We start from the raw sequence: 25,865 nt of genomic DNA, 5'->3' as shown, positions 1-25,865 counted from the left end.
GAACAGCCTGGCCAACATGGTGAAACACTGTCTCTACTAAAAATACAAAAAATTAGCCGGGCGTGGTGGCAGGTGCCTGTAATCCCAGCTACTCGGGAGGCTGAGGCAGGAGAATCACTTGAATCCGGGAGGCAGAGGTTGCAGTGAGCCAAGACCATGTTGTAGCACTCCAGCCTGGGCAACAGAGCAAGACTCCATCTCAGAAAAAAAAAAAAAAGTCTCAGTTTCCTCATTGGTCAACAGTGGTTCACACCAGGTTCATGCTAGCACCGTGGAGGTGACATGCATGTATGTTCCAGACTTAGCACACTGCCTGGGACCCAGGGAATGATCCAAGATGACATCTGCGGGTTTGGGGCAAGTATCCATTCTTCCCTCCTTCCCACATGCTGATTCCACCTCACCTTCCATTGAATATTTGAAGAAAAGATCATTGACGTTGGTCACAGTTTCTCCATCTTCTGCCTGGCTCCTGAGGAGGTAGATTCTTTTAATTAAGTCAGCAATAACTTGATTGACTTCTCCAGAATAAATGGCCACATCTTTCGGTTTCAGAATTCTTTGTCTCAATACGCTTCTCATCTTGAGCCACTGCTCACCCTCCCTAGAAGAATCAAGTGAGTTTCAAATCATCTTACTTACACTGACATTCCAGGAAAGAATTCAAGGAACCTCTAGAAAAATTTTCAGCCATAAAGAATCAAGATCTGCCCATCAAAGTGGAATTAAGACAGGAAAGACTTTTTGCTAGGGAGAGAGGAGTTAATAACTGCAGCCCTGGAGCCTGCTAGAGCTTCTTAAACTCTTGCCTTTGAAGCAAACTTTAAGGAAAAAACTACCAGTGGTAAGTAATCATCTTTAGTAAAAGTAATAAGACTTCCTTTAAAAAATCTTGAAATAATATTGTAATAAAGAAATGAGATTGCTAATTAGCAAAAGAGAAAAAATGTATATATATGTAGGCATACATATGTATATATAAATGAAGTAAGTACTGATATTAAAAAAAGAAAAAGAGGGCCAGACATGGTGGCTCATGCCTGTAATCCCAGCACTTTAGGAGGCCGAGGTGGGTGGATCACCTGAAGTCAGGAATTCAAGACCAGCCTGGCCAACATGGTGAAACCCCATCTCTACCAAAAATACAAAAATTTAGCTGGGTGTGGTGGCGGGCACCTGTAATTCCAGCTACTTGGGAAGCTGAGGCAGGAGAATCACTTGAACCCGGGAGGCAGAGGTCACAGTGAGCCAAGATCACGCCATTGCACTCCAGCCTAGGCAACAGAGTGAAACTCTGTCTCAAAAAAAAAAAAAGAAAGAGAGAGAGAGAGAAAGAGAGAGAGAGAGAGAAAGGAAGGATGAAGGAAGGAATGAAGGAAGGAAGGAGGGAGGGAGGGAGGAAGGAAGGAAGGAAAGAGAGAGAGTGAGAAAGAAAGAAAAGAGAGAAAGAAAGAAAGGAGGGAGGGAGGGAGGAAAGGAAGGAAAAAGAAAGAAAGAAAGAAGGAAGGAAGGAAAGAAAGAAAGAAAAAGAAAGAAAGAAAGAAAGAAAGAAAAGAAAGAAGGAAAGAAAGAAAGAAAGAAAGAAAGAAAGAAAGAAAGAAAGAAAGAAAGAAAGAAAGAAAGAAAGAAAGAAAGAAAGAAAGAAGGAAAGAAAGAAAGAAAGAAAGAGACTGCAGCTTGTTACCAGGGCGTGGGGCCTTGGGGCTCCTGGCTGCACTTGGAGGGCGCCCAGTAGCAGGCCCAGCACACCGCTCCCAGTGAAGGCAGGACGCTGAGGGAACCCCTTGGAGGTCTGAGGAGTGTTCTGCAGTTTCTCAGAGGGTCGTGGCAGGCTGAGCCTCAAGGGCCCACAAGCGTCACCCACACCTCCACACCTCCACACCTCCACACCTCTACACCTCCGCATGGCTTCCCTCCCTTCCCTGCTCCACTTCCCGTTCCCAAGGAGACCACTTGCACTCAAAGCCTTGCCTCCAGATGGACTTTGGGGGACCCAAGCTAAGCCAGCCCGGCGCCTGGGCCTAGGCACTGCCCTTCCCTTTGCTGTCCAGTGTGTTGAAGTCACCAGCACCGCCTCACTCCATCTCAGCCGAAGAGGGGTCCAGGCACCCACACAGGCTCCTGAGTCTGCAGCTAACGGGGCAGACAGCAGAGAGATTCTGCCTCAGCCTTCCGGCCCCTCTAGGCCTGAACATCCAGGAGGAGCTGTTTAATTATTTCCCCCAGGACGGAAATTGAGGGACGCTGGTGACATCTGGTCACGATTCTTATTTATCTTACTTGAGAAATTGGTGGCTGTATTTCTCCCCAGTTTATGTATAAGGACATAGATATCAAAAGAGCTGCAAACAGAAGTTCCACCCCATGGGGATTTGGACCGGGGCATCTGCAGGCGCCCTGGGCCTCCCTGCCTGGCCGCGGGCCATGATCTCTTGGAAGGCACAGAGGTGTTGGTGACGCTGGTTCAAAATGAATAATCACAGTCTGCTATGAGACAGGAAAATCACCACGTGGCGACCAAGGCTGGAGGTTCTTGGCCCCTCCTCAAAGGGATTTTCCTGAAACAGTGACCACCTCCTTCCCCTGTACACAGACAAGGGCGCTGTGAGTTTTGTCTGCCTCAGTTATCACTGAATGGACTCCCAAAGCCACAAAGCACTGCTTCTGAAGCGCTCTGCCCACCACCGAGCCAGCGTCGCCCCTCCTGGCTCCTGACCAGAGGAGGAGCCAAAAAGCCCTGCAGGGCTCTTGGGTCTGGGAGACAAGGAGACTGTCTGACATCATTCCATGGTGGGGGGTTCTGTGCTTTTTTTTTAAGAGCTGGCTTTTAGGAACCCAGCTTTGGAGGAGGGGGCCTCCTCCTGAGCTCCCCCTCCAGCCCGTGGCTCAGCCCGGGCCCACATACTCACGCCGAGATGAGCCCGGTGGCTCTCCCCCGCAAGTCTCGGTACTCCCGCCAGGACTCCATGTTGGCTCTCTGGGGCGCAGCGCCCTCCGCCCGGAGCACCTGAGCCACCATATCGCGGTCTGCAATAGATACTACAAACTGAGGACCAAAGTGAGACTTGAAGATTTTTCCATATTCCCGTGTGTGCTTCTGCTGCAATACCATGGAGAAATCAAAAAAGGAAAAAATACATAGATATGATATACCTTTAACATAAACATCCCTGTGCGCTAGAGGAGCAGAAAATTGGGGCAGCGGGAAGTGCTATCTAATACAGCACTGAATCAGAGCAGTAATTTACATGTTGCTGAGATAAACATGTTTTCACACAACCATCTCTTTTTTGTCGTTTCCGTTTGTTTGTTTGTTTGTTTGTTTGTTTGTTTTTAGAGACAGGGTCTTGCTCTGTTGCCCAGGCTGGAGTGCAGTGGCATAAACATAGCTCACTGCAGCCTCCAACTCCTAGGCCCAGGCAATCCTCCCACCTCAGCCTCCCAAGTAGCTAGGACTGCAGGTGCACACCTCCACTCCCAGCTAATTTTTTATTTTTTGTAGAGACAGGGGTCTCTCAATGTTGCCAGGCTGGTCTCGAACTCTTGGCCTCAAGTGATCCTCCTGCCTCAGCCTCCCAAAGTGCTGGGATTACAGGCATGATCATGGAAGTTTTCTTATTCTTTAAGGATATGTTTTTAAAACTACCTTAGCTGTGTGAAGCAACAAGAGAGAAATGTCATTATAAGAGACAAATGTCCAGAGCAAACAGGGCCCTGTCTGCCAGCCCTTTTCCATGGGCCCAACAGCTCTACCCAAGGAGTACCAAGCCAACTCTGCAGAGCAAGCCCTCTGTGGACAGTCTGTAACGAGCCTTTAAAACTGACTCCCAGCAGGAAAATGAAGGAAAAGGCATCTGGATTGGAAACAAAGAAGTCAGGCTATCTCTATTGGCAAATGATATGATCTCACATACAGAAAATCCTGCGGAATCTACTAAAAAACTATTAGAACTAATAAACAAGTTCAATAGGACACAAAATCAATATACAAAAATCAATTGTATTTCTATACACTAGCAGTGAACAATCCAAAATGAAATTTAAAAAACAATTCAATTTACAATAGCATCGAAAAGAATACAATACTTGACCAGCTGCAGTGGCTCATGCCTGTCTGTAATCCCAGCACTTTTGGGAGGCTTAGGTGGGTGGATCGCTGGAGCACAGGAGTTCGAGGTAAGGTTGGGCAACATGGCAAAATTCTGTCTCTAAAAAAAATACATGGCTGGGTGCAAAGGCTCATGCCTGTACTCTCTGCACATTGGGAGGCCAAGGCGAGGGGATCACCTGAGGTCAAGAGTTTGAGACCAGCCTAGCCAACATGGTGAAACCCATTTCTACTAAAAATACAAAAATTATCCAGGCATGGTGGTGTTCGCCTGTAATCCCAGCTACTCGGAGGCTGAGGCAGTAGAATCGCTTGAACCCAGGAGGCGGAGGTTGCAGTGAGCCACAAGACTGCACCATTGCACTCCACCCTGGGCAACAAGAGCGAAACTCTATCTCAAAAAATACATATATATACAAAAATTAGCAAGGCATGGCAGTGTGAGCCTGTAGTCCCAGCTACTCAGGAGGCTGAGGTGGGAGGATCACATGAGCTCGGGAGGTGGAGGTTGCAGTGAGTGAAGATTGTACCACCACACTCGGGCCTGGCTGACAGAGCAAGACTCTGTCACAAAATATATATATATATATATATATGTATATATATATATATATATATGTATATATATATATATATTCTTAGAAATAAATTTAACAGGAGAAGTGTGAAACCTATACTCTGAAAACTATAAAACATTGTCTAAAGAAATCTACAAAACATTGTTTAAAGAAATCTACAAAACATTGTTTAAAGACCCCTGAAATAAATGGCAAGACATGAAATAAATGAGAAGATATCCCATGTTCATGGATTGGAAGACTTAATATTGTTGAGATAGAAATACACCTCAAAGTGTATAAATAGATTCAGCACAATCCCTGTCATAATTCCAGTGGGCTTCTTTGTAGAAACTGATAAGCTGATCCTAAAATTCATATGAAAATGAAAGAGACCCAGAATAGCCTAAACAATCTTGAAAAAAGAACAAAGCTGGTGGACCCCCATTGTCCTGTTTCAAGACTTAGTATGGGAGAGGGGCCAAGATGGCCAACTAGAAGCAGTGGCGCTCAGAGGCTCCCATCAAAAAAAACATAATAAGCATGTGAATCCTTCGCTGGCAGCCAGGGTATCCAGGTTCTCTCATCAAAATTGACTAGAAGGCTGGCATAACCCACGGAGAGAAGGAAGAACAGTGTAGTGCAGTGGCCCACCTGAGAGCCACACGGGGAAAGGAACCCCCTCCCCCCAGCCAAGGGAGGTGGTGAGTGAGCGGGCTACCCAGCTGGGGAAACTGTGCTTTTTCCACAGAACTGTGCAACCTACAGATCAGAAGATCCCACTCTCGAACCCATGCCACCAGAGCCAAGCGTCCCAACCCTGGTATGCACAGATTCCTACAGCCTCTCAGCTGGAATCTGCTTAAGCCTACTGAACTCCTGAGGGGAGGGGCAACCAGCACCAGCTGCAACTGCCTGCTGTCTAAGCAATTTGAGCTCCTTGGGGGAGGGGCAGCAGCCAGCACTGGGACTCACAACTGCCAACAGGCTAAGCTTCCTGGGTGGGGGAAGGGTGGCACCCATTTCCATAGCTCCAGGCTGCACTTTTCCCCTGCTGGAGCCAGGGAGGCTGGATGGCTTGGTCCCAAGAGTTATCCCCACAGCTCAACACACCAGCTGTGACAGTTGGCAGCTGGAGTGCCCCTTCAGGTCTAACCCTGATCCATCCTTCCTCAGTGGCTGGGGATTCCCGGCAGGATCTCCAACAATTCCAGCCAGAGGCTCAGGGACAGAATCCTGATCTCCCTGGGCCTGAGCCCTTGGGGGAAGGGGTGGCCACAGTCTCTGTGCACCAGCAGACTTAGCCTCTTCTCCTGGTAATTCTGAGGAATCCAGGCAGCCCAGACTAGTAGGTTTCCCCCCAGCAAAACACACCTTCCCCACCAAGGGAGAAAGTGCTTCATTAAAAGGGTCTTGCTCCCCATGCCACCCAACTGGGTGAGACCCTCCAATAGGGGTTGTCAGACACCCTATACAGAAGCAATCCTACTGGCATCAGGTTGATGCCCCTTGAGGTCAGAGGTCCCAGAAGAAGGAGCAGGCACCCATCGTTGCTGCACTCCAGCTTCCTTGAGTGACATCTCCATGCACAGGAGCGAATCAGATGAATAGGGCCTGAAGTGAACCCCCAGCAAACTGCAGCAGCCCTACAGAAGAGGGATTGACTATTGAAAGAAAAACAAACAGAAAGTGACAACAACAGCATCAATAACAACAACAACAAAAAGGCCCCCACAAAAACCCCATCCAAGGATCAGCAGCCTCAAGACTGAAACTAGACAAACTCACAGAGATGAGAAATAATCAACAAAAAAAATGCTGAAAACCAAAAGGCCTGAGTGCCTCTTCTCCTCCAAATAATCACAGTGTCTCTCCATCAAGAGCACAGAACTGAATGGAGGATCAGATGGACGAATTGACAGAAGTAAGCTTCAGAAGATGGGTAATAAAAAACTACGATGACCTAAAGGAGCATGTTCTAACACAATGCAAAGAAGCTAAAAACCTTGATAAAAGGTTAGAGGAATTGCTAACTAGAATAATCAGTTTAGAGAGGAACACAAATGACCAGATGGAGCTGAAAAACACAGCATGAGAACTTCGTGAAGCATACACAGGTATCAACAGCCAAATCGACCAAGTGGAAGAAAGGATATCAGAATTTGAAGACCACCTTACTGAAATAAGACACGCAGACAAGAATAGAGAAAAAAGAATGAAAAGGAATAAACAAAGCCTCCAAGAAATATGGGACTTCATAAAAACAGCAAACCTACAATTGACTGGAGCATCAGAAGGAGACGGGGAGAATGGAAACAAGCTGGAAAACACCCTTCATGATATTATCCAGGAGAATTTCCTCAACCTAGCAAGACAGGCCAACATGCAAATTCAGAAAATACAGAGAACACCATTAAAATACTCCACATTAAGATCAACCCCAAGACACATAGTCATCAGATTCTTCAAGGTTGAAATGAAGGAAAAACTGTTAAGAGCAGCCACAGAGAAAGGCCAGGTCACCTACAAGGGGAAGCCCATCAGACTAACAGTGGATCTCTCAGCAGAAACGCTATACGCCAGAAGAGATTGGGGGCCAATATTCAACATAGTTAAAGAATTTTCAACCCAGACTTTCATATCCAGCCAAACTAAGCTTCATAAGCAAAGGAGAAATAAAATCCTTTCCAGAAAAGCAAATACTGAGGGGTTTTCTTACCACTGGGTCTGCCATGCAAGAGCTCCTAAAAGAAGCACCAAATAAGTAAAGGAAAAACCAGTACCAGCCACTGCAAAAACACACCAAAATATAAAGACCAATGACACTACGAAGAAACTGCATCAACTAGTGTGCAAAATAAGCAAATAGCATCATGATGACAGGATCAAATTCACACATAACAATACTAACCCTAAATGTAAACGGGCAAATCCCCCAATTAAAAGACACAGACTGGCAAATTGGATAAGGAGTCAAGACCCATCAGCGTGCTATATTCAGGAGGCCTATCTTAAAGGCAAAGACACACAGAGGCTCAAAATAAAGGGATGGAGGAAAATTTGCAAAGCAAGTGGAAAGCAAAAACAAAAAAAAAAAGCAGGGGTTGCAATCCTAGTCTCAGACAAAACAGACTTTAAACCAACAAAGATCAAAAAAGACAAAGAAGGGCATTACATAATAGTAAAAGGAACAATTCAACAAGAAGAGCTAACTATTCTGAATATATATGCACCCAATACAGAAGCACCCAGATTCATAAAACAAGTTCTTAGAGACCTACAAAGAGACTTAGACTCCCACACAATAATAATGGGAGACTTTAACACCCCACTGTCAATATTAGACAGATCAGCGAGACAGAAAATTAACAAGGATACTCAGTACTTGAACTCAGCTCTGGATTAAGTGGACCTAGTAGATGTCTACAGAACTCTCTGCCCCAAATCAACAGAATATACATTGTTCTCAGTGTACATGGCACTTATTTGTCAATTAAAATTGACCACATAAACTCCTCAGCAAGTGCAAAAGAACTGAAATCATAACAAACAGTCTCTCTGACCACAGTGCAATGAAATTAGATCTCAGGTTTAAGAAACTCACTCAAAAGCACACAATTTCATGGAAATTGAACAACCTGCTCCTGAATGACTCCTGGGTAAATAATGAAATTAAGGCAGAAATCAAGAAGTTCTTTGAAACCAATGAGAACAAAGAGACAACGTACCAGAATCTCCGGGACACAGCTAAAGCAGTGTTAAGAGGGAAATTTATAGCACTAAATGCCCACATCAAAAAGCTAGAAAGACCTCAAACTGACAGCCTAACATCACAATTAAAAGAGCTAAAGAGGCAAGAGCAAACTAATCCAAAAGCTAGCAGAAGACAAGAAATAACTAAGATCAGAGAAAAATTGAAGGAGATAGAGACATGAAAAACCCTCCAAAAAAATCAATGAATCCAGGAACTGGTTTTTGGAAAAAATTAACAAAATACACTGCTAGCTAGACTAATAAAGAAAGAGAGAGAGAAGAATCAAATAGACACAATAAAAAATGATAAAGGGGATATCACCACTGACCCCACAGAAACACAAACAACCATCAGAGAATACTATAAACACCTCTATGCAAATAAACTAGAAAATCTAGAAGAAATGGATAAATTCCTGGATGCATACACCCTACCAAGACTAAACCGGGAAGAAATTTAACCCCTGAATAGACCAATAACAAGCTCTGAAATTGAGGCAGTAATTAATAGTCTACCAACCAAAAAAAGCCCAGGACTAGATGGATTCACAGCTAAATTCTACCAGAAATACAAAGAGGAGCTGGTACCATCCCTTCTGAAACTATTCCAAACAATTGAGAAGGAGGGACTCCCCCCTAACTCATTTTATGAAGCCAGAATCATCCTGATACCAAAACCAGGAAGAGACAGAACAAAAAAAGAAAACTTCAGGCCAATATCCCTGATGAACATTGATGCAAAAGTCCTCAATAAAATACTGGCAAACCGAATCCAGCAACACATCAAAAAACTTATCCACCACGATCAAGTCAGCTTCATCCCTGGGATGCAAGGCTGGTTTCACATACACAAATCAATAAACATAATCCATCACATAAACAGAACCAAGGACAAAAACTACATAATTATCGCAATAGATGCAGAAAAGGCCTTTGATAAAACTCGACATCCCTTCACATTAAAAACTCTCAATAAACTAGGTACTGTTGGAACATATCTCAAAATAATAAGAGCTATTTATGATAAACCCACAGCCAATATCATACTGAATGAACAAAAACTGGAAGCATTCCCTTTGAAAACTGGTACAAGACAAGGACGCCCTTTCTTACCACTCCTATTCAACATAGTATTGGAAGTTCTGGCCAGGGCAATCAGACAAGAGAAAGAAATAAAGCATATTCAAATAGGAAGAGAGGAAGTCAAGTTATCTCTGTTTGCAGCTGAGATGATTTTATATTTAGAAAACCCCATCATCTCAGCCCAAAAACTTCTTGAACTGATAAGCAACTTCAGCCAAGTCTCAGGATATAAAATCAATGTGCAAAAATCACAAGCATTCCTTTACACCAACAATAGGCAAGCAGAGAGCCAAATCATGAATGAACTCCCATTCATAATCACTGCAAAGAGAATAAAATATCTAGGAATACAGCTAACAAGGAATGTGAAGGACCTCTTCAGGGAGAACTACAAACCACTGCTCAAGAAAATAAGAGAGGACACAAACAAATGGAAAAACATTCCATCCTTATGGATAGGAAGAATCAATATCATGAAAATGGCCATACTGCCCAAAGTAATTTGTAGATTCAATGTTATTCCCATCAAACCACCATTGGCATTCTTCACAGAATTAGAAAAAAATACCTTAAATTTCATATGGAATTGAAGACCCCATATAGCCAAAACAATCCTAAGCAAAAAGAACAAAGCTGGAAGCGTCACGATACCTGACTTCAAACTATACTACAAGGCTACAGTAACCAAAACAGCATGGTACTGTTACCAAAACAGACATATAGACCAATAGAGCAAAACAGAGACCTCAGAAATAGCACCACACATCTACAACCATCTGCTCTTTGACAAACCTGACAAAAACAAGCAATGGGGAAAAGAACTCCTATTCAGTACATGGTGCTGGAAAAACTGGCTGGCCATATGCATAAAACTGAAACTGGATCCCTTCTTTACACCTTATACAAAAATTAACTCAAGATGAATTAAAGACTTAAATGTAAAACCCAAAGCCATAAAAACCCTAGAAGAAAACCTAGGCAATACCATTCAGAACATAGGCATCTGCAAAGATTTCCTGACGAAGACACCAAAAGCAATTGCGACAAAAGCCAAAATTGACAACTAGAATTGAATTAAAGAGTTCCTGCACAGCAAAAGAAACTATCATCAGAGTGAACAGGCAACCTACAGAATGGGAGAAAGTTTTTGCAACCTACCCATCTGACAAAGGTCTAATAGCTGGAATTTACAAGGAAATTGAACAAATTTACAAGAAAAAAACAAACAGCCCCATCAAAAAGTAGGCAAAGGATATGAACAGACACCTCTCAAAAGAATACATTTATGTAGACAACAAACATATGAAAAAAAGCTCAATGTATAATGTACACATCACTGATCATCAGAGAAATGCAAATCAAAACCACAATGAGATACCATCTCACACCAGTCAGAATGGTGATTACTAAAAAGTCAGGAATAGATGCTGGCAAGGCTGTGGAGAAACTGAAACACTTTTACACTGTTGGTGGGAATGTAAATTAGTTCAACCATTGTGGAAGACGGTATGGCAATTCCTCAAGGATCTAGAACCAGAAATACCATTTGACCCAGCAATCCCATTACTGGATATATACCCAAAGGAATATAAGTCATTCTACTATAAAAACACATGCACACATATTTTTACAGCAGCGCTATTTACAGTAGCAAGGACATGGAACCAACCCAAATGCCCATCAATGATAGACTGGATAAAGAAAATGTGGCACATATACACCATGGAATGCTATGTAGTCATAAAAAGGAATGAGATCATGTCCTTTGCAGGGGCATGGATGAAGCTGGAAGCCATCATCCTCAGCAAACTAGCACAGGAACAGAAAACCAAATACTGCATGTTCTTATTCGTAAGTGGGAGTTGAATATTGAGAACACATGAACACAGATAGGGGAATAACACACACCAGGGCCTGTTGGGGTGGGGGTTGAGGGGAGGAAACTTAGATGGGTCAACAGGTGCAGCAAACCACCATGGTGCACGTATACCTAAGTAACAAACCTGCATGTTCTGCACATGTATCCGTTTTTTGGTTTTTTTTGTTTTTGTTTTTGTTTTAGAGGAAATTTTTTAAAAAAGACTTAGTACAGGCCTGGCGTGGTGGCTCACGCCTGTAATCCCAGCACTCTGGGAGGCCGAGGTGGGCAGATCACGAGGTCAGGAGATCTAGACCATCCTGGCTAACACAATGAAACCCCGTCTCTACTAAAAATACAAAAGATTAGCCAGGCATGGTGGCGGGCACCTGTAGTCCCAGCTACTCGGGAGGCTGAGGCAGGAGAATGGCGTGAACCCGGGAGGCGGAGCTTGCAGTGAGCCAAGATAGTGCCACTGCACTCCAGCCTGGGCGACAGAGCAAGACTCCGTTTCAAAAAAAAAAACAAAAAAACAAAAAAACAAAAACTTAGTACAAAGCTACAGTAACCAAGACAGTGCAGTAATGGCATAATCATTGGCTTAGATTTAAGACCCAAACATCTATGGTCAACTGATTTTCATCAAGAGTGCTAAGATCTTTCAATAGGAAAAGGATTTAATAGTCTCTTAAACAAATGGCACAGGGACAACTGGATAGCCACAAGCAAAGAATCAATTTATACCTTTTTCTCACACCATATAAAAAAATTATCTCAAAATGGATCAAAGCTCTAAATGTAAATGCTAAAACTATAAACTCTTAGAAGAAAACATAAGGGTAAATCTTCATGACCCTGGGTTTGGCATAATGTCTTAAGATATGATCCCTAAAGTGCAAGTAACAAAAGAAAAAAATCAATAATAGGACTTCATCAAAATTTAAAACTTTTATGCTTCAAAGAACACTATTAAGAAAATGGAAACAAGGCCGGCCATAATGGCTCATGCATGTAATCCTAGCACTCTGGGAGGCCAAGGCAGGTGGATTGCTTGAGCCCAGCCTGGGCAACATAGCAAGACCCTGTCTCATTAAAAAATAAAAATAAAATGTAAAAGTAGAAAGCAAAAACAACCTTCGGATGGAGAAAATATTTGCAAAGCACATATCTGATAAGGGACTTGTACCTAGAATATATAGAAACTTACAAATCAGTAGAGGAAGGGAGGGAGGGAGAGAGAGAGGGAGGGAGGGAGGGAGGAAGGAAAGAGAAAAGAACCCAATTAAAAACTGGGCAAAGGATTTCAATGGATATTTCTCCAAAGAAGATATACAAATGGTAAATAAGCACATGAAAATATGCTCAACATCATTAGTCATCAGGAAGAGACAGCACTTCACACCCATTAGAATGGCCATAATCAAAAGGACAAGTAATAACAACTGTTGACAGGGATGTAGAAAAATCAGAACCCTCTTATGATAATGGTGGGGATGTAAAATGGTGCAGATACTCTGGAAAACAGTCTGGCAGTTCTTCAAAAGGTTAAATACAGAATTACTATTTGACCCAACAGTTCCACTCCTAGATACATAGCCAAGAGAAATGAAAACACATGTCTACACAAAACCTTACACACAAAAGTTCATAGCAGCATTATTCATTGTGGCTAAAAGGTGGAAACAATCCAAATGTCTATGAACTGATGAATGGATAAGCAAAATGTGTTATAGTCATATGCTGCAATATTATTTGTCCATAAAAAGAATGAGATACTGATACATGCTACAACATGGGTGAACCTTAAAAACATTATACTGAAATGTTTAAAGTGAAAGAAACCACCCATAAAAGACCACATATTACATGATTCCACTTATATGACATGTCCAGAATAGGCCAATCTATAGATACAGAAAGTAGCTTGGTGGTTGCTTAAAGCAGGGGGAATAGAAGAGTTGGGGGTGACAGCTGATGGATGTGGGATTTCTTTTTGAGGTCATGAAAATGTTCTACAAGTTGACGGCAGTGATTGTTGTATACTTCAAATGGATGAATTATATGATATGTTAATTATATCTTAAGAAAGCTGTTACTCTCTCCATAAAAAGAAATCACAATAAATGTAAATGGACTAAATTATTCAATTAAAACACAAAAGCAATGAGCCTCTAACATGGCTCAGCATGACACAGACAGGGCTGGGCTGGGGAAAGTTACTAAGACTCTCTTTGGTATCTGCCCAGCTTTCTTACCACTCCAGCTCTCAATCTCAGAAACAGCATGCCAGGAGCACTGTCATTTCTCTACTCTTATACTCATTCCTTCTGGAGACCTGAAAATGAAGACACTCAGACTAAACTGGAATGAGCTGGAGTGACCCCATCTCCAAGGGGTCACTTCTGCCTAACAAATAAGTGGCCCCCAAAGAGTTCAGGTCTCTAAAGGGGCCCACTGAAGGAATGACTGGTAACAAGAACTACTGGGAAATGGGCCACTCCTCAAGCAAATCCAGCTACTGAATCGGGTACAATCAGCACAAGGGAACTGGAGGTAGAAATGATACACATCACTTTCTGGTGGTGGGCCATGGAACTACACAGTCAGGCACAGTACTTAGAGTTTGCTTGGATGTTAAGAGCACAGGTTCTGGAGTTTGAATCTGGGCTCACAGTTTACTAGCTGAATAACCTTTGGAAGTTAGGTCCCACTATGCCTCAGTTTCCTCACCCAAAAAATGGAGAAATAAGTTTCATGTAAGACTTGAAACTGTGCCTGGCACGTGAAAAGAGTTCTAGAAATACTGATCGTTATTATTTGTTATTATCACAGTTTCATAACACTAAGCTCATTTGACCTTACCATAACCCATGAGAGGAATGGGGATTGCTAATCTCCTTTACAGATGAGAAAACTGAGGTGTAGAGAGAATAAGTGACTAGCCCAAGGCTCCACAGGTGGCTGCAGAGGGCCAGCACTGGAGGACATCACTCCTGTATCGGCCATCCTGCTGCTCTACCACACCCTAAATAGCATCTAGTGACCCAAATTATGATTTCTACTCTGCCCATCACCAGCTGCCTGATCTTAGGCAAGTCGCTTAGGTAACCACCCAACTCTTTCCATCTGTAAAATGAGAGGTGAGCTATGTAGGTGAACACTAAGAGCCCTTGTTTAGCTAACATTCTGTGATTGCAAGGGGAGCGCAAGTGAACTGGATGTGATGGGTCACAGAACAATGAGCAACCTGGAGAGCGGGAAGAGAGGGTTTTTCTAGAACCATGTGTTCGAAATTGGGAGTCCTCAGAGGGGCTGCAGGAAGGTGAGAGTTCCCACAAGTACCATATTTGAGGGTTGGGGTAGTGCCACCTGGAGAGTAAAGGAAAAGAACTTTTTCCTTTATTTCCTTTACTCTCCAGGTCCTGTGTGCGCTTGGTGAGAAGGCACCAAGTGAGTCAGTTGTGACTGTCTGCTCTGTGCCCCAGGGCCCTGGGTGTGGTGAAGGAAGCTGTCTGAGCAGCCGGCAGGAGGGGCTGAGCTCAGGGTGAGGGCTGGCGGCAGGGGCGGGTGAATGGAAAATACCCATCTGAACTGCCACACATCCTGACTGGATACAGGCTTTAACAGGGTCCCTCTCAAAGAAACCTGTGCCCATGGAACAAACTCTGGGTGAGGTGTGAGGATAAAAGCAGATGGCAGTAGGGGCGGATAAAAGAAAAATTAAATTACACTTCAGAAAGCAGGCTGTAGTGAACCCATCAACAGCAAATAACAAAACACTTTTTACTGTATTTGAAAGTTGCCATCCTGATATCTCATCAGATTCTACATAGAAAATCATTTTTGAGCCCTCTAAGCATTGGGGTGGGGGTGGCGGTTTGGAATTGTATAGGGTTGATGTGGCGGACTTGAGGAGGGACGGTTGGGATTTCCTGGCATTAAAATTAAGTTAAATTTTAATTCCTGGCAAATTAAAATTGCTCCTCGCACGCCCGTTTTTCCATTGATGAGGTTTGGGGCTTCTCCGTCACGTTCATTGACTGAATGGCTGATGGAACGAATGAATGACTGAAGCCCAGGTAGGTAGGTAGAAGAGGCTCCGCTGAAGAAGGGTCTCGAAAGACCGGAACTCTGGGCAGAAGGACACGGCTGGGTGGGAGGAGAAGGGGTCGTTCGCGGAAGACGCCAAAAGCCCCCATCCCAGAAATAACAGCGGGTGCTGGGCTGGGCACTCGGGGAGGCGGGCGATGGGCGAAGGCATCGGAGGGCGCCGCCGCGGCTCGGGTGCAGCGCCCCAGCCACGAAGGGCGCAACGGAGGTGGGCGTGGGAAGGACAGCACTCAGGCTCCAGGTGGGAAGCGTGCGGAATTCGCCGGCCCCAACGCCCTAGCGGGTGGCTGGGACCCCCGGGTTCCTCCCACGTCCCTGCCTCCAGTCCCGGCGCGAACTCCAGGTGTCGCCCCCAACTCCGGCTTAGAGTCTACGGCACCCCGAGCCTCCGAGCCTCTGTCCCCTCTTCGCCCGCCATTACAAAATACAAAAAGGACTAGAAATGAATACACACGATCTCGGCCACCTAAGGACACGGAGCTCCACAGAGCCTAGAGGAGCTAGGGAGCCTAGCGCTCCCCTCGGGCCGGCCCCGGGCCGCAGCCCCCTCAGCCCCAGCTCCGCGGGTGCCGCCAGCTCTCCACTCCCAGGCCCCGGCGGCGTCCACCAGGCGCCCGCTGCCCCTCCCCGAGTCTCCTCCTCCGGGACCTCAGCCCCGGTGCCCTCCCCGCAGTCCCATTCCTGGTTTCCCTTCGCGGCGCCCCCTCCCCAGGTTCCCCAACCAGGCAACCCCTGCCTGGGTCCGTCCCCGGGACCAGTCCCTGGGGACCCTGCCCGCCGCCTCTCTCGGGCTACCACTCTCCGAAACCCCATCCCTGACTCCCCTCCCCGCCACCTCCTCCCCAGGGGTCCCGGCTGGGGCCCCTCCAGGGGACCCCTCCCGGCCGCCACCTCCTGAGACACCCATTTCCCCCGCCTCTTCCCAGCCGTTCCTTTCTGGCCCCGTTCCTCAGCTCCCTCTGCCTGCTGCCCCTCTTCAGGGTCCGCTTCCCGGAGACCCCTCCCCAACGCCCCCGCCCCGCTCCGAGTTCCTGCCTCCTCCACCCAGGATCGCCTTCCCGGCGTCCTCTCCCCAGCGCCCCTTCCTGCGAACCTTAACCGGACAACCCCAGTCCAGCTCCCCCCATCCACCGCGGCGCCCAGTGCCCGGGGATCCCTGTCCGCCGCCCCTTCCTGGGACTCCCCAACCCCGCGCCCCTCCCCGGCGCCCTCCCGCCCGCGCCGTCAGCCTTCTGGGCAGCAGCCCCGGCTGGCTCCCTCCCGGCGCGGCGCGCGCTACCTGGATCTCGTGGATGCGGCTGAAGCCGTCCCTGCAGAAGAACTCCGCAAGGTTGGCGAGGGTCCTCGGCCCCGGCATGGCGGCGAGACTCCGGGGACCCTCGGCCCGGTCCCCGCCCGGCGGCGACCCCAGCCGCCGGGCGCCTTTGTCCTCGGCCCGCGCCCCCGCCGGGAGCCGTGCGCCCGCGGGTTGGGGCCGCCGCGGGGCCCCACCGCCCAGGAGCCTACCCCGCTCGGGCGCCGGCCGCAGCCCCGCTCTCAGGATCCGCGCCAGCAGGGCCATGGCGCTCGTCTGCATCGGCTTGTTTGTCTGAGCAACTTTGTTTCGGGGGCTGCCCTTTGGGTTGCTGTTTCCTCAGTCTTAACTTGTCAGAGCAGTGCTTCTCCGTACTCCTGCCGCCGGGGCATCAGTTTACACAGACCCTTTTTAAAGGCTCCCTCCCCTGGGGCTGGGGAAAAGGCTGTGATTAGACTGCAAGAGAATGAGGCTATTATTATTTCTTCACATCATATTAATTGACACTTAAGCGTTCCTTGAAACCAAGTTTTAAGGTCAACCCCACTTCCAACCATGGCCAAAAAAAGAAAAGTCTACTGGGATTTTGTAAATTATTACCGTCCTTCGAAATGACTACTGAAGGTATACTAAAGACATCTTTGGTCTTTTTTTGCATTTTAGAAGCAATTCTTTATGGTTTCAACTTAAATTATTGTAACTCAACTTTCAAAGGGGGGAACAAAAGTGAGACGATTTTGCACGTAGTTCCTACTGTTGTAAAATGACCACATTATTATCTTGCCACAAGCTTTCATAAAGACAATCACGGTCGTTTACGATGGCTTTCCTCGGGCTCATCGCTTTTATTCAGCACACCATTGGAAGCAGTGAGGACTAGGTGAGGGTGAGCGACTTTGAGCATGGGGCGTTTATCTGGTCCCTCACAAGGACAGGTCCTGTTGCACAAGGCTTGGAGAAGAGAAGCCACCTCCATACCGAGGCGAGGAGAGGAGTCCGCCAACCTACATTCAGAGCCCAGTGACTGACTGCCCAAAGAAGTGGCCGCACAGGGAGGGACTGAGCATGGGAAAGGTCAGAGGTGTGCCATGTGATTTCAAGGAAGGGAACTTTTTCCTAGTCAGTAAACTGCTCACTGAGTTACATTATTTGAAGATTTCATACAGTTTGTACTCACGCATCTAAACGTAAAAAATAAGATTTTTTTAAGTTTACAAAGTATTGTTACTAAGCTTTTTTTTTTTTTTTTTTTTTTTTGAGACAGAATCTCGCTCTGTCGCCAAGGCTGGAGTGTAATGGCGCGATTTTGGCTCAGCAACCTCCGCCCCCAGGGTCCTAGCGATTCTCTTACCTCAGCCTCCCGAGTAGCTGGGATTACTGACGCTGTAATCTTGAAAAAAAAAAAAAAAATGCTGCCGCGCCCGGCCAGCATTTATTTTTTAAGAGCAGAGAGGGAGGCCGGGGGCGGTGGCTCACGCCTGTAATCCCAGAATTTTGAGGGGCCGAGGTGGGCGGATTACTTGAGGTCAGCAGTTCGAGACCAGCCTGGCCAACGTGGTGAAACCCCATCTCTACTAAAAATATAAAAAATTAGCCAGGCGTAGTGGCACGCGCCTGTAATCCCAGCTACTCGAGAGGCTGAGACAGGAGAATCGTTTGAACCCAGGAAGTGGAGGTTGCAGTGAGCTGATGTCATCATTGCACTCCAGCCTGGGTGACAGCAAGACTCCGTCTCAACAACAACAACAAAAAAGACCAGAGAGGGGTCTGGCAGTGTTGCCCAGGCTGGAGTGCAGTGGCTATACACAGGCACTATCACTGGGCACTACACCTTCCAACTTCTGGGCTCAAGCCATCTCCAACCTCAGCCTCCCAAGGAGCTGGGAGTACGGGCACGTGCCACCATGCCCAGATAAAAATATTTTATTTTATTTTTTAGACACTGGGTCTCACTATGTTGCCCAGGCTGCCCTTGAACTCCTGGGCTCAAGCGATCCTCCCCCTGAGTAACTGGCATTACATGTGCAGGCCACCAGCTCAGCTAAATATTTTATTTTTAATGGGTAGTTTTTACCTTTACAACTCTGTAAAATCTACATTGCATTTGAATAATTGAAGTATCATGTAAGTGAAGCAAAGAAGGCTATAGTTACTCAACTTACAGAATTTGATTAATAACACCAGGTGCGGTGGCTCATGTCTGTAATCCCAACAATTTTGGAGGCCACAGCAGGAGGATTGCTTCAGCCCAGGAGTTCAAGACCAGCCTGGGCAACATAGCAAGACCTGGATACTACAAAAAAATAAAAATAAAAAAATTAGCTGGGTGTGGTCATGTGTGCCTATAGTCCCAGCTACTCAGGAGGCTGAGGCAGGAGGATTGCTTGAGCCCAGAAAGTCAAGACTTCAGTGAGCCATTATCATGCCACTGCACTCCAGCCTGGGCAACAGAGCAAGACCCTGTCTCTAAAAAAGGAAAAGAATTTAATTAATAAGTACTCAGCAACTTTTATTTATTTATTTATTTATTGAGACGGAGTCTGGCTCTGTCGCCCAGGCGGGAGTACAGTGGAGCAATCTTGGCTCACTGCAAGCTCCGCCTCCCAGGTTCACACCATTCTCCTGCCTCAGCCTCCCGAGTAGCTGGGACTACAGGCACCCACCACCACACCCGGCTAATTTTTTGTATTTTTAGTAGAGACGGGGTTTCACCATGTTAGCCAGGATGGTCTCGATCTCCTGACCTCGTGATCCGCCTGCCTCGGCCTCCCAAAGTGCTGGGATTACAGGCTTGAGCCACCACACTCGGCCCTTGCAACTCTTAATTATAAGGCATGATAGCTGCAAAGTACTCAGAGTAAGACCTTGAACCTGCCTTTAGGAGGCCATAACCTATTTGAAGAATAAAACAGGTACACAAATACAAGCCAGATTACTCCAAGTGTCACAAAACCGGTACTGAATATGATTGGAATTTGTGGCAAGAAGCGATCACATCTAGTTATAGGGTAGGACGAAGCAGTGCAAAAGAAAGTACTCCTGAAGGAAGTAGCACTCAGGAAGGGATTGAGGAAAGGACCCGTTTAGCAGGCAGAAGTGGATGGCAACACGGCTAGCCAGCAGAGGATGAAGAATGGCACAATCGCCTTGCTCTAGGAGAGCCTGTTAAAGTTTTGCAGAGGGCTACTGGTCCTTAAGAAATCATTAAAGGACCACATATGTAGAAGTCAATTCAGTCCATTCTGGACGTGAAACTATTCAATATAGATAAACAATGATTGATGGTTGTTAAACAATCATATATTAAACTGTTCAATATAGGTAAACAACGATTTTAAAGGCAGCTGGTTCTCTATGAAGGCTAATTAAGGAAAAGACTGCAGTAAAGAAAGGAAGGAAGAGGAGAAGGAAGACTACAGAGAAAGACCGGGGGAAGAAAGATTTAAACACACATGGAGACAGACTTCTCTGGAGCTCCCTGCAGCTCCCCCGCTCTCCTGTGTCTTAGGATATCATCTCTGCTGATGTCTAAAGCTAGTTTCCATAATTAAATAAATAAACAAAGACATTAGTTCTTGAAATTTGCCTCAAGCTCTAATGATATTAAGCCAAAGGCTTTTTGTTTTTTAATTATACTTTAAGTTCTGGGATACATGTGCAGAACGTGCAGGTTTGTTACATAGGTATACATGTGCCATGGTGGTTTGCTGCACCCATCAACCCATCATCTAGGTTTTAAGCCCCACATGCGTTAGGTATTTGTCCTAATGCTCTCCCTCTGCTTGCCCCACAACCCCCAACAGGCCCCAGTGTGTGATGTTCCCCTTCCTGTGTCCAAGTGTTCTCATTGTTCAACTCCCACTTATGAGTGAGAATATGTAGTGTTTGGTTTTCTGTTCCTGTGTTAGTTTGCTGAGAATGATGGTTTCCAGCATCATCCATGTCCCTGCAAAGGACATGAACTCATTCTTTTTTATGGCTGCATAGTATTGCATGGTGTGTAAGTGTCACATTTTCTTTATCCACCACGTCTATTATTGATGGGCATTTGGATTGGTTCCAAGTCTCTGCTATTGTAAATAGTACTGCAATAAATATATGTGTGCATGTGTCTTTATAGCAGAAGGATTTATAATCCTTTAAGCCAAAGGCTATTTTAGAGTGTTAGTACATTGGTATAAGTGATCAGTCTGAAACTCTGCAATAGAGAAGTATGCTGCTTTCTTATTACTGTTTTGTAGGTAATTATTATTAGTGGAAAACATATATGAACCCAGAAATACAATAAGTCATCCTGATTGAAAGAATTTCTTTTACTCTAATATACATATGTAATGTTACTTTGGTTTCTGAGTTTTCTATAAAAGTATTGCCTTTATAATAAAATAAACAATAAAAGTAATAATAAAAAATAATAAATAATAAAAATAATAAAAAATAAAAATAAATGATTGTCATAGTTGTGAGGGATTCAATGTGGAGGGAATAAAGGATCAAATATTATAAGAAATCTTAAATATAAGTAAAAAATAACTGAAAAACTACTTTTCCAAAATAGGAAAACACTGTCCATTTATTTGTTCCTTTCCCTTCCAGTGTGCAAGAAAAACAGAAGTGAGATTCCGAGAGGAGGGCACCACTGTCCCTGTCTGACCTTAAACCAGGAGATTTTGTACAGATGTATTCCTTCAAGAAAATCAGCTTGTTGGCAGTAATAGAGAAGAAATGAGCTTCTCCCAACAACAGCCAACAACAGCCAATGACAACAGCAAAATAGGAAAATGGGTTGCCCTCTAAAAGGTAAATAAACTCTATACACAATAAATGACCATCTGCGGAAGTAAAACCGAGAGACAGGCTTTACCACCTCCCAGAACTCCAATCCAGATGACCATGGATAAATCTCTAGCACGCGGAATAGAGATGTCATGGCTCTTAGGTAAGCAGAGAGTAACGCAGGGTATATATTCGTGGAAGAGAAGAGGGATAGTCAAACTGGATCTCAGAAAAGGGAGCTGCTGTACAAGATATTCTAGGAAGCAAGCCTCTGAATTCTGAAACCCAGACCTGCTGGTCACGGTGGGGCAGGGATGATCTTCCAAGCTTCCCTGTGGTCTGCATGAAATTCTCTCACCCACACCAGCTTCCTGTGCTCCAATTCCATGCCTCTGACTGGTTTTCACTTAAGAATTAATGGGTAAAAAGAAAAAGAATTAGTAGTATGATCTTCCCCAGAGTCATCAATAAAAAGGCAGAACAGAAAGAAAACAAAACAAAAAAAGTTATACCAGGAGACAGAACCGGGAGATCTCAGATGGTCTTCTCTGTGAATTGGGTGTTGCTACTGAAGCCGTGATAATCCTGATCACTTGAGGCAGAAAATAAACATTTCTTCCTACAAAGAATGTGGGCATTTTCCAGTGGGATTTGTCAGCCAGCAAAGACTTAGCAGCAGTTTTTTCACTGCCGAAAAGCTCTAACTTTCCATGATGAAAAACTATTGTTGTCATTGACCAGCTTTACGAAATATGAGCTTAGGTTTTAATCATCTGTTGAGCATCAGGCACTAGCCTGGGCACCTGTGAATCCATTTGGTCCTCACAGCTACTCTATGACATGGGCACATTATCCTCCTTCACAGATGAAGAAACAAGTTAAAGAGACATTCCCAAAAGAGTTAAGTTAGGAGCAAAATTAATACTTGAACCCAAATCTGTTTCCAGGGTTTTTATGCCTTTCACTACACCTGCTTTGCAGGAAAGTGAGGAGAATTTCGAGTAAGCGCTGGGTAGAGGCGGTGCTGCACGGCACTCACTGTTTCTGAGATACTTATGATGGGACAGATAATCGAGAATGAGACACTGGTGAATTTTGAAAGGAAGGTGTGCCTCAGCAAAGGCCGCAGGGGAAGACAGGAGGTTTGCTCACTCACCTTTATTTGGAAAGCCTCCCTCCCACATTCCCTAGCAATGCTAGCCAGTCCCAGGGATTTGGATGGGGCTGGCTGCCCGTGGCCCCTGACCCAGGGGTTGGGGGCATTGTCGGGAGCAGAGTCCTCCATGGGACTTCTGCTAGAACAATCAGTGCAGATATGCTCCTGTTTGGGGATTGCAATCTGAAGGCCCCTGGAAGCTTGCAACTGCAGGCAGCCGTCTGTCCAGAGACCACCTGATCGAGAAACCCCTGACACCCTCATGGGAGATGCCTGCCATCCAGCTGTGCCTAGAGCAGATCTACCACCCCCTCTGTAACTTTCAGTTTTGTGAATCAGCACATTCATTCTCTCTCTCTCTCTCTCTCTCTCTCTCAATCTCTCTATCTCTCCAAAGTGGCATTTATCTTGATGGCTCAGGGCATGGTCCTCAATCTTGCAGATTCGGATTCGGTTCTGGGACAGCCTCACTAAATTGCCCTTTTCCAGCCTGTCTCCTCCCTGTAGACATTGGCAGGGTGCCTGGCAAGCCCAGCCCAGGCTCTTGTCTGTGACAGATCTGTCACCTTTTAACTCTTTCCCAGGCTTCCTTGTTTACATTAACATGTTTCCAGCCAGAGCAGAGAGCCGTAAACATCTTGAGGGCTGGGGCAGTGTCTGACTCATGGCTGGATTCCCCCAAGCCAATGCAGAGCGGGAACCTAGCGACACTCAAACACGTTTAAGAGTAAATTTCTGTTTGAGTCACCAAAATAAAGAAATCCATTCCCCAGTACCAATTGAAATAAACCACAAAACACTTTGCCGAATGGAAACTTGTTCTGCAATGGTAAAGCATGACTTTAACTTTAGCCAAATTACTTCCCAGGAGTTAAACTAACTCATGATCTCACTGTCCACTGAAAAAAAACTGTTCTTAGTCTGTTTGAGCCATTGTAATATAGACTGGGTGACTTGTACACAGCAGACATCTATTTCTCCCAGGTCTGGAGGCTGGGCATCTGAGATCGGGACCAGCATGGTTAGGTTCTGGTGAGCGCTCCCTTCCAGGCTGCAGACAGCTGTCTTCTCACTGTGTCCACATGTGGTGGGAGGGCAAGCGAGCTTTCTGGGGCCTTTTTAATAAGGCACTAATCCCACTCATTAAGGGCACCACCCTCATGACCTAATCACCTCTTAAAGGACCCACCTCCTCATACCATCTTCTTGGGAGTTAGGATTTTAACCAATTAAATTTGAGGGACACAAACATTCAGACCACAGCAGCTGTGGAGCAGACTTTGCCAAGGCCTAGTGCCTCCTTCTGACATCTTGCAGGTGCAGCCCAGAGCGGCAGGAGCTGTGCCCTGGCCCCTGTCCTGAGGAGCTCCCACTGGCCAGCCCCGCCTACTCTAGGTGGATCCTGATGCTTCACACAAGGTGCGCACAGAGGACACAGGCACTTCATGGAGCAACATACTTTTGTAAAAAAAAAAATGAATTCCCTTGTAACAAATAGAGCACGGAGGCTTTTATAGATTAAGTAATTTGTAGTCTTCTTATAATTATGGCTTCTAAATTACCTAAAATCGTTCATTCAAGGCTTGATTTTAGTTTTGTCTTGAGAGTGTCAACTCTTTAACTTGAGATGCTGTAGGATGGGGTTTCATCTTGGGATTCTTTTCTTGGATATGTCATTTAAATTCTGATACTTAAATTCCCTATTTGAAAACACATGATCAATGACAATACCAATACCTGATTTGTGTGCAATACTTATGATTAACAACGTACATTATTTTAACATACATTCTTTTCATGCAACCCTCTCAACAACCCTTTGACAAGGCAAGTCAGAGACTAACTACTAGAGATTATTCAAGCGACTTCCTCCAAGTCATACAGTAGGCAGGCAGCCAAGATGACTCTGGTTTTTCCAACTCCTAGTCCCACACTCTTTTCTCTCCCCTTACATGTTCTGATATAAATCAAACTTAGGTTTGAAAATATCTCATTGATGTATTTCAACACCCCAGAATTTGATGAGACTGGAATCGATTTGTTGTGATCTGTGATTGCTGAATTCCTCGTATGGGGAGGATACCAAGGTAAGTTGACTAGAATGTGAGCTTGCCTACCCAGACACCAATTCCCATGTCCTTTGTCCAGTGGTATAATTTGAAGTTCACTCTTTTTGGTGTACAGTTTTATGAGTTGAGTTGTGAAAAACATATACAGTTGTGTATCCACCACTACAGTCAAGATATAGAACAGTTCCATTACCTCAAAATTTTTTTTCAGGCCGGGCGCAGTGGCTCACGCCTGTAATCCCAGCACTTCAGGAGGCCAAGGCGGGCGGATCACGAGGTCAGGAGATCGAGACCATCCTGGCTAACATGGTGAAACCACGTATCTACTAAAAATACAAAAAAATTAGCCAGGCATGGTGGCAGGTGCCTGTGGTCCCAGCTACTTGGGAAGCTGAGGCAAGAGAACCACTTGACCCTGGGAGACAGAGGTTGCGGTGAGCCAAGATCACGCCACTGCATTCCAACCTGGGCAACAGAGCGAGAGTCCATCTCAAAAAAAAAAAAAAAAAAAAAAAAAAGCATACTCTTTTGTAGTCAACCCCAGCTAGGCCCCTATAGTTTTGCCTTTCCCAAGGTATCTTATGCATGGAATCATCCAGGAGACGACCTCCTGAATCAGGCTTCTGTCTCTTAGCATAATGAATTTGGGATTTTTACCATGTTATTTCATTTATCAGGTTTTTGTCCCTTTTCATTGCTGAGTAGTATTTCATTATAGGAATGTACTCTTGTTTGTGGATCATTCTGACCAACTCAGGATATTTGGATTGTTTCCAGTCTTGGCAATGATGAATAAAGTCACTCTAAGCATTCATGTACAGGTTTTTGCATGAATAAAATACCTAGGAGTGAGAATGCTGGACTCACAGTACATTTTTATTCCCTCAATGCTTTCCTGCCCCGTTTAGGGCTGATTTCATCATGTTTTGATCTCATCTTAGTCAACTGATGTGTCAGCATTGAGCTCACAAGAGGCTTCATGGCTTCCTGGTAAAGCGAGAGACCCCTGGAAGACTGATTCCAGAACAGGGTATGTGCATTCCTGCTTCCAAGCCCTGCTGCACCTTTCCTCATTATTCAATTAACGTCTGGTGTCTTCTC

At 45.3% G+C, this 25,865-nt stretch overlaps 1 protein-coding gene across 4 annotated transcripts in view; it reads right to left on the bottom strand.

Annotated features, from left to right (window-relative positions):
• Window positions 1-17,135, bottom strand: part of LOC129031193 (cytochrome P450 27C1) — a 36,280-nt gene extending 19,145 nt beyond the window's left edge. For 2 of the 4 annotated variants that reach the window (XM_054477165.2, XM_063647325.1), the window contains exons 1-3: window positions 16,749-17,135; window positions 2,910-3,100; window positions 405-604 (exon numbers count right to left, since the gene is read on the bottom strand). In XM_054477165.2, coding sequence (XP_054333140.2) covers window positions 405-604; window positions 2,910-3,100; window positions 16,749-17,045 — 688 coding nt within the window. In that variant the 5' untranslated portion in view covers window positions 17,046-17,135. The remainder of the gene's footprint in view (window positions 1-404; window positions 605-2,909; window positions 3,101-16,748) is intronic. The other 2 variants (XM_063647324.1, XM_063647326.1) reach the window with 2 other exon arrangements.
• Between the last annotated feature and the right edge of the window lie 8,730 nt (window positions 17,136-25,865).

This window comes from Pongo pygmaeus, chromosome 11 (genome assembly GCF_028885625.2).
Source record: "Pongo pygmaeus isolate AG05252 chromosome 11, NHGRI_mPonPyg2-v2.0_pri, whole genome shotgun sequence".
NCBI lineage: Eukaryota > Metazoa > Chordata > Mammalia > Primates > Hominidae > Pongo > Pongo pygmaeus.
This window is presented reverse-complemented; position numbering and strand designations above follow the sequence as displayed.